The sequence below is a fragment of the Myxocyprinus asiaticus genome, chromosome 37 (genome assembly GCF_019703515.2).
Source record: "Myxocyprinus asiaticus isolate MX2 ecotype Aquarium Trade chromosome 37, UBuf_Myxa_2, whole genome shotgun sequence".
Classification (NCBI taxonomy): Eukaryota; Metazoa; Chordata; class Actinopteri; order Cypriniformes; family Catostomidae; genus Myxocyprinus; species Myxocyprinus asiaticus.
In genome coordinates, this window is record NC_059380.1 from 90,226 (window position 1) to 103,118 (window position 12,893).

The 12,893-nt window shown below is 35.6% G+C and overlaps 1 protein-coding gene across 1 annotated transcript in view; it reads right to left on the bottom strand.

Annotated features, from left to right (window-relative positions):
• The window catches only part of LOC127427817 (guanine nucleotide-binding protein G(i) subunit alpha-2-like), a 76,706-nt gene extending 69,952 nt beyond the window's left edge, over positions 1-6,754 (bottom strand). Inside the window, exon 1 of the mRNA XM_051675623.1 lies at positions 5,985-6,754. Coding sequence (XP_051531583.1) covers positions 5,985-6,102 — 118 coding nt within the window. The 5' untranslated portion in view covers positions 6,103-6,754. The remainder of the gene's footprint in view (positions 1-5,984) is intronic.
• Between the last annotated feature and the right edge of the window lie 6,139 nt (positions 6,755-12,893).

Genomic DNA, 12,893 nt, shown 5'->3' on the forward strand with positions numbered 1-12,893 from the left:
GCACTCTTTTTTAATAAGCCTTTTACACTAATTTAACTTTTTTTGTCAGCAAAAACTAGGCAAAATGCTATTATTGGGAAGAGGAAAATTCAATTAATAGTGTGCAGAGAGCTTAATATAGCCAGTTATGACAGAGATCCTGATAAAAGGTGAAATGATCGGTATCGGGATTGGTGCATCCCTAATGTAGCATATAAAAAGTTTAATTTGGTAAATACCCAAGTATAATTAGTAAAATGCTCTTAAATATAGAGCATTATAACAGAGCCAAGTCTCCATCATTTAAAATAAAAGTGTATTTCGGGCTTGTTCATGGTCCTATGTTATGCTCCAAATCTTCATTTGTTTCTGTATATCATTGGGATTTTCATTGCACAATGTACTTCATCTGTGATTTAATTCATTTTAGCCTCTTTTAGGCTGTGCCCGTCATAGTAAGGAAAGGCTAAGAATGTTTTTTAACATTCTTTTAGGGCTGAAACTAATTATTATTTTGATAATTGACAAATCTAACAATTATTAGAACGATTATTTGACTATTCGGGCGATTATTGCGACGATTAATCATTAGCTCTTAACCGATTATTCAGCTTGTGCCATGATTTATAACGTTGTATTAAACATGCTTACTAAAAATAAAGAGGACAAAATCATCTTTTAAAAATACCTCTAAATGACATTCACTGCAAAAAATCCTTTTGTTATCAGGCGTTTTTGTCTTATTTTCCATTTAAAATATCTAAAAATCCTTAAAACAAGATACATTTACTTGAGAAGCAACATATAAGATATTTAGACTTGCTTTAAGAGAATGTATCTTAAATATACGTGTATATATGCTGCTTCTCAGGTGAATGCATCTTTTTTAAAAGGATTTTTAGATATTTTAAAATATTTGTATTTTTAATATTATATTCAACATTCTCAGATAACATTTTTTTTCTTCTGCAGCATAGCTGCTATAATAAATGTACGTTGTTTTAAAGGAGTTTTAGATATTTATATTGAAAATCAAGCCAAAACAAAAACAAATCAAAAGCGTATTTTGTTGCCGTGTATAATGGGGTGAAGACTCTCTCACCTTTCTGTTCACTTCAATCCATCTTTAACTCAAACAAACTCTCTCTTATTAATAGAGCTGTGTATTGCCAATGTACTTCAGGATAAGAAATCCACAGTGACACATATATTACATTTTATACGCATTAAATATAACCGCATTAAATATGTAAAGCATTGAATATAACCGTATTAAAGATGTAACGCATTGAATATAACAGCATTAAAGCTGTAACGCATTGAATATAACCGCATTAAAGCTGTAACGCATTGAATATAACCGCATTAAAGATGTAACGCATTGAATATAACCGCATTAAAGCTGTAACGCATTGAATATAACCGCATTAAAGCTGTAACGCATTGAATATAACCGCATTAAAGCTGTAACGCATTGAATATAACCGCATTAAAGATGTAACGCATTGAATATAACCGCATTAAAGATGTAACGCATTGAATATAACAGCATTAAAGATGTAACGCATTGAATATAACCGCATTAAAGCTGTAAAGCATTAAATATAACCGCATTAAAGCAGTAACGCATTAACCATAACCGCAGATGTAACGCATTAAACATAAGCGCATTAAAGATATAACGCATTAAACATAAGCGCATTAAAGATGTAACGCATTAAACATAACCGCATTAAAGATGTAACGCATTAAACATAACCGCATTAAAGATGTAACGCATTAAACATAACCGCATTAAAGATGTAATGCATTAAATATAACCGCATTAAAGATGTAATGCATTAAAGATGTAATGCATTAAATATAACCGCATTAAAGATGTAACGCATTAAACATAACTGCGTTAAAGATGTAACACATTAAACATAACCGCATTAAAGATGTAACGCATTAAACATAACCGCATTAAAGATGTAACGCATTAAACATAACCGCATTAAAGATGTAATGCATTAAATATAACCGCATTAAAGATGTAATGCATTAAAGATGTAATGCATTAAATATAACCGCATTAAAGATGTAACGCATTAAAGATGTAACGCATTAAACATAACTGCATTAAAGATGTAACGCATTAAATATAACCGCATTAAAGATGTAACGCATTAAATATAACTGCATTAAAGATGTAACGCATTAAAGATGCAACGCATTGAATATAACCGCATTAAAGCTGTAACGCATTGAATATAACCGCATTAAAGATGTAACGCATTGAATATAACCGCATTAAAGATGTAACGCATTGAATATAACAGCATTAAAGATGTAACGCATTGAATATAACCGCATTAAAGCTGTAAAGCATTAAATATAACCGCATTAAAGCAGTAACGCATTAAATATAACCGCATTAAAGCTGTAACACATTAACCATAACCGCAGATGTAACGCATTAAACATAAGCGCATTAAAGATATAACGCATTAAACATAAGCGCATTAAAGATGTAACGCATTAAACATAACCGCATTAAAGATGTAACGCATTAAACATAACCGCATTAAAGATGTAACGCATTAAACATAACCGCATTAAAGATGTAATGCATTAAATATAACCGCATTAAAGATGTAATGCATTAAAGATGTAATGCATTAAATATAACCGCATTAAAGATGTAACGCATTAAACATAACTGCGTTAAAGATGTAACACATTAAACATAACCGCATTAAAGATGTAACGCATTAAACATAACCGCATTAAAGATGTAATGCATTAAATATAACCGCATTAAAGATGTAATGCATTAAAGATGTAATGCATTAAATATAACCGCATTAAAGATGTAACGCATTAAAGATGTAACGCATTAAACATAACTGCATTAAAGATGTAACGCATTAAATATAACCGCATTAAAGATGTAACGCATTAAATATAACTGCATTAAAGATGTAACGCATTAAAGATGCAACGCATTAAAGATGTAATGCATTAAATATAACTGCATTAAAGATGTAACGCATTAAATATAACTGCATTAAAGATGTAACGCATTAAATATAACTGCATTAAAGATGTAACGCATTAAACATAACTGCATTAAAGATGTAACGCATTAAAGATGTAATGCATTAAATATAACTGCATTAAAGATGTAACGCATTAAAGATGTAATGCATTAAATATAACTGCATTAAAGATGTAACGCATTAAAGATGCAACGCATTAAAGATGCAACGCATTAAATATAACCGCATTAAAGATGTAACGCATTAAATATAACCGCATTAAAGATGTAACGCATTACACATAACCGCATTAAAGATGTAACACATTAAAGATGTAACGCCGGGGTGTTTCCTTTAAAGAGCTCCGGCTCCACTTATTCCACAACGAGAGTGCTTCTATATTTACTTATATTTACTTCCCTCATACTTTATGATCTACATCAGCTGAAACTGTTTGGAAAGTTTAGAGTTCATCTGTGATCTGTGTAATTCTTCCTCAATCAGTTGTGAACTGCAGTGCTGCTCTCTCGCGTCATCATTAGAGTTTAATGTGATCTCATGTTACATTAAATGACATCAAATGACTTCCACAACGGAAATTTTTGTCGACAATTTTTTATTGTTATTGTTAAAAAAAATACAATTATATTATTTTTTTATTTATTTTTTTAATCATTTAAACCCTACATTATTTAAATTGATTAAAAAAAAATTATCAGCCTTTTCCAATATCTCAGCTATCGTATCTGTAAAATCAATGATCTGTCATCCTCTACTTTACACAGCTCTCAAATGTGAGTTAGGTTAACATGGTCTTGGACTTTAAAGGTTTTTTGGAGATAAGATTCATCACTGGTGTTGGTTTAAGGGAATTGGCTCAAATCAGATTGTCTGTATGTTGTTAAGTAGTATGTGAATTTCTGGTACTTCAGAACCAAAGAAATCCCCACTTTTGAGGTAATGAGTTACTTGTCAAGAGATGCGTCATTTGAAACCTCCTCAGACAGTGACTCAAATCTCTAACCCTTGTGTTTTCTCTCCATCTCTGCAATTAAAGCTCAGCCAATTTAACATAGAGGTCTAGAATTAAAAGTAGTGAGTGACAGCGATTAGCTTACAAGGGAAACATTATTACAACTGTCACTTTAAATGAGTCAGTGTCCTGCAGACTGACTCAATATTTACTGGGAAGGATTGAGATGTTGCTGATGTTTGTGGGACAAACACCATTATGAAAGATGAGTAACAAGTTTTGACAGTGCAAATATGAGGGAGGAGAAAACAGTCAAAATAAAGTAACAGGAAGGCTTGATCACACTTTTAATCACATTTTTACTGTGCAAATCCCAAATCTCTGTTGCGAATACCATTGTCTGCCTGACATCCTTGTTTAAAGGACAACAGTGGTTTCATAAAGCTGTACTTTTCAAAGTAAAAAAAAAGTAAATTGCTAAAGGACTTGGCACACTTTTAAAAAGCAAAGTACACCATGTATTTTATCTTCCAGCAAGGGTCCCTCTTGCAAATATGTTAAGCAGTACAATACAAAGTCCACTGCAAAAAAAAAAAAAAAAATACTTTAAATACTTTCTTTGGCTCAGGGTGAGTGTTCTAGGCTTCTGTTTGGGCTGTAAGCCCTCTGAAAACATTCCCCCAGAGTTCCTGCTTTTCTTTAAAAACACAGTTAGGAACAGTATTATTACAAACTGTTCCCAGAACAGATTTCTCAGCACAGTTAGCTAACTGATGGTGAAAATCACCTCTGTGTGTGTGTGTGTGTGTGTGTATGTGTCTGTGTGTGTGTGTGTGTGTGTCTGTATCTCTGTTTGTGTGTGTGTGTGTGCGTGTGTGTCTGTCTCTTGTGTGTATGTGTCTCTGTGTATGTGTTTGTGTGTGTGGCCCAGTGATAATATTCCCTCGACCTCCCCTTAAAGTCCCACTAATATAACATGAAGAACAGCAGTTTGGTTTCCACATAAGTTGTTCAGATTCTCTTTGATTAAGAAAGATGTGTGTAAAAAAATAATAAAGGTTTGTTTTTCAATACTTGGAATTAGTTAAAGCTTGTAGACAAATGTAGATTGTTCCTCTGCATGAACAGTAATAATGAAGTGAGCATTTCCAAACTGCAACAGCAACAGCAACTGTAACTGTAACTGTAACAGTAACAGCAACTGCAACAGCAACTGTAACAGTAACTGTAACAGCAACAGCAACTGTAACAGTAACAGTAACAGTAACAGCAACAGCAACTGTAACAGTAACTGTAACAGCAACAGCAACAGCAACTGTAACAGTAACTGTAACAGCAACTGTAACAGCAACTGTAACAGCAACTGTAACAGCAACAGCAACTGTAACAGCAACAGCAACAGCAACTGTAACAGTAACTGTAACAGTAACAGCAACTGTAACAGTAACTGTAACAGCAACAGCAACTGTAACAGCAACTGTAACAGCAACAGCAACAGCAACTGTAACAGTAACAGCAACAGCAACAGCAACTGTAACAGTAACTGTAACAGTAACAGCAACTGTAACAGTAACTGTAACAGCAACAGCAACTGTAACAGTAACTGTAACAGTAACAGCAACTGTAACAGTAACTGTAACAGCAACAGCAACTGTAACAGCAACTGTAACAGCAACAGCAACAGCAACAGTAACTGTAACAGCAACAGCAACAGCAACTGTAACAGTAACTGTAACAGCAACAGTAATGCTCGTCATAACTAACACTTATAGAAAGAGAAGCACATCATGCTAACTAATGTCCTGAAAACATCACACCACCTGCATCTGAAGGAAAGCATTTTCAGTTCATGAAACAACACAAAACTTGTTTAAGTCCTAACCCATATTTGTATTTGCCTTCTGATCCTTTGACACACAGCAGAGCACATCTGAACATGACCTCCATGTAATGTTTGGTAACACAAAATGAACTGTGTTCTCTGTGAAATTACACGAGTGAGTGTCACTCACCCAACAGCAGCAGTTTGACTTCTTTAGCAGCTTTCTCTCCGTCCTCCCGCAGATTCCGGTCAATCATTCTGGATCTCTCGGCCGCGGCTTTATCGTCCTGACTCACGGTACAGCCCATAGTTCTGGTTCCGAATGCACGCTTCAGGGCGACGGATTAAGGGCTATAGCTTAAACAAGAAAAAGGAAAAGGGATAACCCTTCTGTCAAGCTGCTGGAGATTTTTAAAAGAGTTTTTCGTGACTATTAGGCTCGGATAACTTCCTCTTTTGGCTTTGAAAAAAAAATGAGTGTCGCAAGCCAAAGAGGGGAAGTGACTTTAACACTATTTAAATCCAAAAATCGTCCAGATAATCTTTAATAAGGGGTTAATGGTTGAAACCCGTGAGTTTTGAACACCACATGGGAAAATGTTGATGTTTAAGGATCCCAAGAGAAACGAAGTTCAATCCAGACTTTACAGTTTAACATCACGCGGCACGATGAGGGGAAAACTCAACAAAACAATATTCACTCATCCAAAAGTTTGCCAAAAAAAAAAAAAAAAAAAAAAAAAAAAGTTAAGACCAACCCCTTGTACACAGGTATAAAGAAGTCGAGGAAACTGAATCAGAAAATGTGAAAAAGCAAAATCCTTCTTCGTCGCTTTTGTTTTCTTCTTTTAGTCCTTGAATCGATCTCGCCGAGGCGTTTGAATAAGCGCCGTTAGGCAGCAAATGCGGAGCTCTCTGATTTATTTCAATGTTTTCAAACCCGCCACACCCCGATCTGATCTGCTGATCTGCCACACGACACACTTCAGTCACTGACGGCCGACAGTCTGTCTGTGACGTGTCACCGCGGATGCTCATGGGAAATGAAGTTTATCACGTTATGCCAGTGTGCAGATAGAGATAGAACTTGTTGACGACGTAAATTCATTTAATTATATTAATATATATACAGGGTTGTGAGGGTTACTTTTGAAATGTATTCCACTACAGATTACAGAACACATGCTGTAAAATGTAATTTGTAATGTATTTCATTAGATTACTCAAGGTCAGTAACGTAATCTAAATACTTTGGATTACTTCTTCAGCACTGGTAGATTTTTTCACTTGTTTTGACTATAAAAACTCTGCCAGTACAGTAAGACAAAATACACATGTTAAAAATACATTCTCTGAAAAACCCAAATATCTTATGCAGTGTTGTTTCTAAAACAAGATCAATCAAACTGATCTTGTTTTAAGGATTTTTAGATATTTTTACAGGAAAACAATTCAAACATTATTATCAAGAATATGATTTTTGCTGTAATATCAAAGGTTTTACTAGAAAAAAAGAAATTATGATCTAATGTGAATTTTCTTGATAAAAAAAATTGATCGTGTCTGGTAACATGTGCATGTAAAATGGCTAGAAATAACATTTTATCTTAGCGTAAAGCTGACAGTTTACACAAGGATTATTTCTATTTCTTCTGCTCCAAACTTACTTCAAACTTACTTCAAACTTACTTCAAACATACTTCTCTGTCTGCTCGTATGAATGTAACACATCATAAGAAAGTGTTTCACCGCTGTTCAAATGCACTTTGGATCGCATCATTTATATGTAGAAATGTTTTCCATCTGAAAGGACTAAATATTAAATGAAACAAATGACAATAAAATGCAAAGTAATCTCTTCAGTAATCTAAATACTTTTTGAATGTAACTGTATTGTAATTACCAATGATTTAAATTGTAAATGTAGTGGAATACAGTTACTTATATTTTGTATTTTAAAATGCGTAATCCTGTTACATGTATTCCGTTACTCCCCAACCCTGTATATATATATATATATATATAAATTAACAATAGTAATGAGGTTTTGTATCATTGTTATTATTATTATTATTATTATTAAGCAGTTTTCTTTACACACAGAGGATTACATCTGAGTTACATGATTGACTTTCTCTTGTTTGCTGTTCAATGGATGACAAATGGCATTCTAACTTCTGTTGAAAAAAAATCTTTTGTTGAGGCTTATATCAGTATTGACAAGCTGGTTTAAGCATGTGTTCTGTGTGAAATGTGCGAATGCAGGTGATGAAATCATGTTTAAACTTAAAGTTTGTAACTTTACAAAGTGTTTACAAAGAATTTCTTGTACCCTGCCTGGCCATCCCTTTGAAAAAAATCCTGGCACCACCCCTGCCACCCTCAGGACCAACATTGCAGGGAAGCACCCACCCAGACCAGTGAGGAACCACACAGAACTTACAGAAAGAGGCCTGATACTCCCGTCAAGAAATCAGCACTCTCTACCACCACAGAAACCTTCAAAACCAGAGAGTCCGAGCCTGCTGTCACCTCTCCACACATACCCCAGACATCAGACCAGAGCACAGCCTCTCCTGCCTAAACCCTTCACCCAGCACATGCAGCAGGACTCTGGCAGACACAGCTATGCCCAGACATTGAGCAGAAACCCCACACCAGCACCTGCACAAGCCCACAAAGCATTTATTATGTTGGAATATTCAAGGGTTGAGATCACCTGCCTTTGGACTCAAGAGCAAAAATGCAGATTTCATCTCAGAACACTTCTTTGACTTTTGAAGAAGTCAAAAACTCAGACATCATCATCCTCCAGGAAACATGGATCAGAGGTGAAGGACCCACTGGCTGTCCTACAGGCTACGGAGAACTCAATCTCATCCATTAAACTGCCTGGAGTGGCACAGGGAAGAGACTCAGGAGAATACTTATTTGGTATAAGTCCAATTTTTCCCACTCAATCAAAATTGTTAAAACAGTCCAATGTTATACATGGATAGAAATTCATAGGGCCGTCATCTCAACAGAGAGGAACATCCTCCTGTGTGCAGTTTACATTCCTCCAGTGGAGTCTCCCTATATCAACAAAGACAGTTTTACCATTTTAGAAGAAGAGATAAATTACTTCCAGTCACAGGGCAGTGTACTGATTTGTGGAGACTTAAATGCCAGAACAAGTGAAGAACTGGATACACTTCACTTCCAGGGGGACAAACACCTACCGGGAGGTGACGTCCTTCCCCCGCCTACTTACACACCAAGACTCAATTGTGATAAAACAACAAACAAAAATGGGACACACCTTCTCTATCTGTGTCGCACACTGGCTCTGTACATAGTCAACAGCAGAATACGAGGGGATACTTACGGTAGGTACACCTATTGCTCAACATTGGGTAACAGCACAGTAGACAACTTTATTACAGACCTTAACCAAAACTCTCTCTGAGTGTTCACAGTCAGGCCACTCACACTGATGTCAGACCACAGTAAAATCACCCTTTACCTTAGCGGATCAAAAACTAACCAAGAGGCATCGAAACAAGCCCATTTCCACTCCCTTAAAAACACATAGAGGTGGAAGAAAAATAGTAAAGCTACATACCAAAGCATAACTGGCAAACCTAGAAAATTTCCTAGCTAACCCATTCCTGATTAACAGTGAAGGTGTCAGTTTAGCAGTAGATAGGCTGAACAGAATATTTGAAATATCTGCAACACTGTCTAACCTAAAAACCACAAAAAACAAATATACACTATGTCAATGAGAAATGGTTTGACTACGAATGCAAAAACCTTAGAAAAGGAGTGAGAATTTGATCTAATCAGAAACACAGAGACACTGACAATGTAAGCATCCATCAATACTGCCATGAAAAACTCAAAACAATATAGGAATACTCTCAGGAAGAAAAAGGAACAAAACATACAAAATCAGTTAATGGAAATTGAACAATCTATAGAATCAAACCACTTCTGGGAAAACTGGAATGCACTAAACAAATCTAAACATGAAGAACTAGCCAACCAGAATGGAGATGTGTGGATTAACCCCTTCTCTAACCCCTTTAGTAATGTAAACAAAAATCATGAACAAAACGACATATATAACAAACTTTGTGCTCTAGAATCAAACATCAAAGACGACCAAAACCCTTTAGATTCTCCGATTACATTAGCTGATCTATCTGATAAAATACTAACCCTTAAATCCCAAAAAGCATGCAGTATTGATGGCATTCTAAATGAAAAGGTTAAGTACACAGACCACAAATTCGAACTAGCCATTTTCAAAGGTGTATTTCCCAACATCTGGAACCAGGGCCTCATAACCCCTATTCATAAAAGTGGAGACAAATTCGACCCTAATAACTACTGCAGAATATGTGTAAGCAGAAACCTAGGTAAACTATTCTGCAACATTATAAACAACAGACTCCTCCAATTTCTCACTGACAGAAATGTCGTGAGCAAATGCCAGATTGGCTTCCAACCTAAATATCGCACATCAGACCATATTTACACTCTACATATTCTATTTGACAAGCAAATCAACCAAAACAAAAGTAAAATCTTCTTATGCTTTGACTTCAAAAAAGCTTTTGACTCAATTTGGCATGAGGGGCTTTTGCTTCAATTGATTCAGTGCGCCATCGGAGGAAAAACATACAACATCATCAAATCAGTGTACACTAACAACAAATTTGCTGTCAAAATTGGCAACAGAGTCGTGGAGTGAGACAATGCTGTAGTCTATTCAGTACATTAATGAACTGGCGAGAGCTCTAGAACAGTCTCCAGCACCCGGTCTTACTCTACTAGACACTGAAGTCAAATGCCTCCTGTTTGCAGATGATCTAGTGCTGCTGTCGCCCACAAAAGAGGGTCTACAGCAGCATAGACCTACTGCACAATTTCTGCCAAACATGGGACCTGTCAGTTAACCCCAAAAAGACAAAAATAACGATATCCCGAAAAAGACCATAACTTCAAATTAGACAACATGACCTTAGAACACACTCAGAACTACACAAACCTTGGAATAAACATCAGCAACACAGGAAACTTCAACAAGGCTTTAAACGACCTGAGAGCCAAGGCACGAAGAGCTTTTTACACTTCAGCTTTCAACATCTCAACAAAGTAAACTGGAATGCTATCTGTCCCTAAACAGAGAATATAAACTGGCAGAATACCTGAGCACAGTCACCGACCCTAAACTAAGAAAAGTCCTGACCATGTACAGACTCAGTGAACATAACCTCGCCAATGAGACGGGCACACACAGACAGACCTGGTTACCAAAAGAAAACCGGCTGTGCCCCAACTGCACACAAAATGAAGTGGAAACAGAACTGCACTTTTTAACAACTTGCCCTAGTTATGCACAATTTTATTGTATTTTTACATCGTATTCTTTAACTGCATGTATATGTGTGTAAATGTGTATGTATATTTAATATTTCTATGTATATTTACAAAGCTTTTCTTTTACCATGCCAATAAATTTATTTGAATATGAATCTGAGAGAGAGATAGAGAGTTGTGTTTTCATATCGCCCCCATGTGACCAAAGTCATAAAGACTCTTCCAGGCAATGACCTTATTCACGCTAGCACCATCTTTGATATTTAATGGGAATGAAAATGAGGCTGTGAGGGATAAACGTACAGTCTGGAAAATCAGATGTGATCGAGGAGTTTCATACAGCTTTATACCGTTCATGCCATTAAAGAGACTGTAAGTTTATCCCTCACAGCCTCATTTTCATTCCCATTAAATATCAACAACGGTGCTAGCGTGAATAAGGTCTGAATAGGTTGAAAATAATGCTGTAATAATTCTAATAGAAGTAAATACAATATTCTTCTGCATCTTGCATTTTAATGGTGTGTGTTTGTCATCATGATATAGATGAACAACAAAAGAGATGTTCTACATGTTTGCTGATCATTCGAGTTACCCTGTATGAGATTAACTGGATCACTTTAGATTCTTGTTTCCAATTGATTTAAAACAGTTATCCTAAATACAAAATAATTCTCCAGCTGTAATAATTTGTCATTTTTGAAAATTTATTTTATTAAAATTAATGTACTTAAAACCAGCCCAACGTTTATCTAATTGTATGTTATTGTAAAAGGTATTTTGTGTATTTTCAGGTGTTTTGTCTGAACATTTAAATAGCTAAAAACCGCCAGTTGTGGGTAAGAGCCTTAAAATATATATTAAAATGTGTTCAGTCTCATTCAATAGTATTTAAAGAGAGAAAATGATCTATTTTAAATGAAATCCCCATAGCAGCATGTAACCAGTCGGAGGCACTACACTGAAACAACACTGAATATGATACAGTTGAAAGGATACTGGCACCATTTACTTATGGAGAAATACTTCATGAAATCATCCTGCTGTTTGACCTGATTTAGGTGAACAGAAACAAACTTCTCCTTAATAATTAACTTAATAAAGTGGAGGAAATATATGAAACTTCAGTACAGTCCCAGCAAACACAAAATGTTCCCCTATTGTTAGTGTATGGTTCCCGTTTGGTTCTTTTTTTTTTTTTTTTTTTTTGGGAATCAATTCCTAACATTCTAAGAATGTTGTCTTTAGGTAGTATATTTTATAACCATAAACTAACGTTCCCAGAACGTTCTGGGAACCAAAAATTATTAGTTGGAGTAAACACATGCAGCTGTTCAGGTAATATGCATTAAATCTCTTTGGAAATTTAACATATTTATCAGGTTGTATAGGTTTCAGTGCAGTACAAACTGTATTTGCCAGTGCAGCAAATTATTTGTTTGAGGGAGATTTACTGTAATGTCTGTCATTTATCACAGGGAGGGAAAACAAATCATATGAACATTTTTAGGGAACTATTTTTGAAATAAACAGTTTAACAGGTAAATGGAAAGTTAATGTGACGAGGAGGGGGGCGTGGCCAGGCCGTGATGGTGCATGACCAGCACTGAATCAGGTGGTCAGCAGGAGAGTAAGATAAAGGGGAGCCGGAGGTGCAAGTTGGAGAGAGAGACACACGTGGCCGCGCTGTTTTATATTGTTTTAAGTTCATTTATATCATTAAACTTTACGT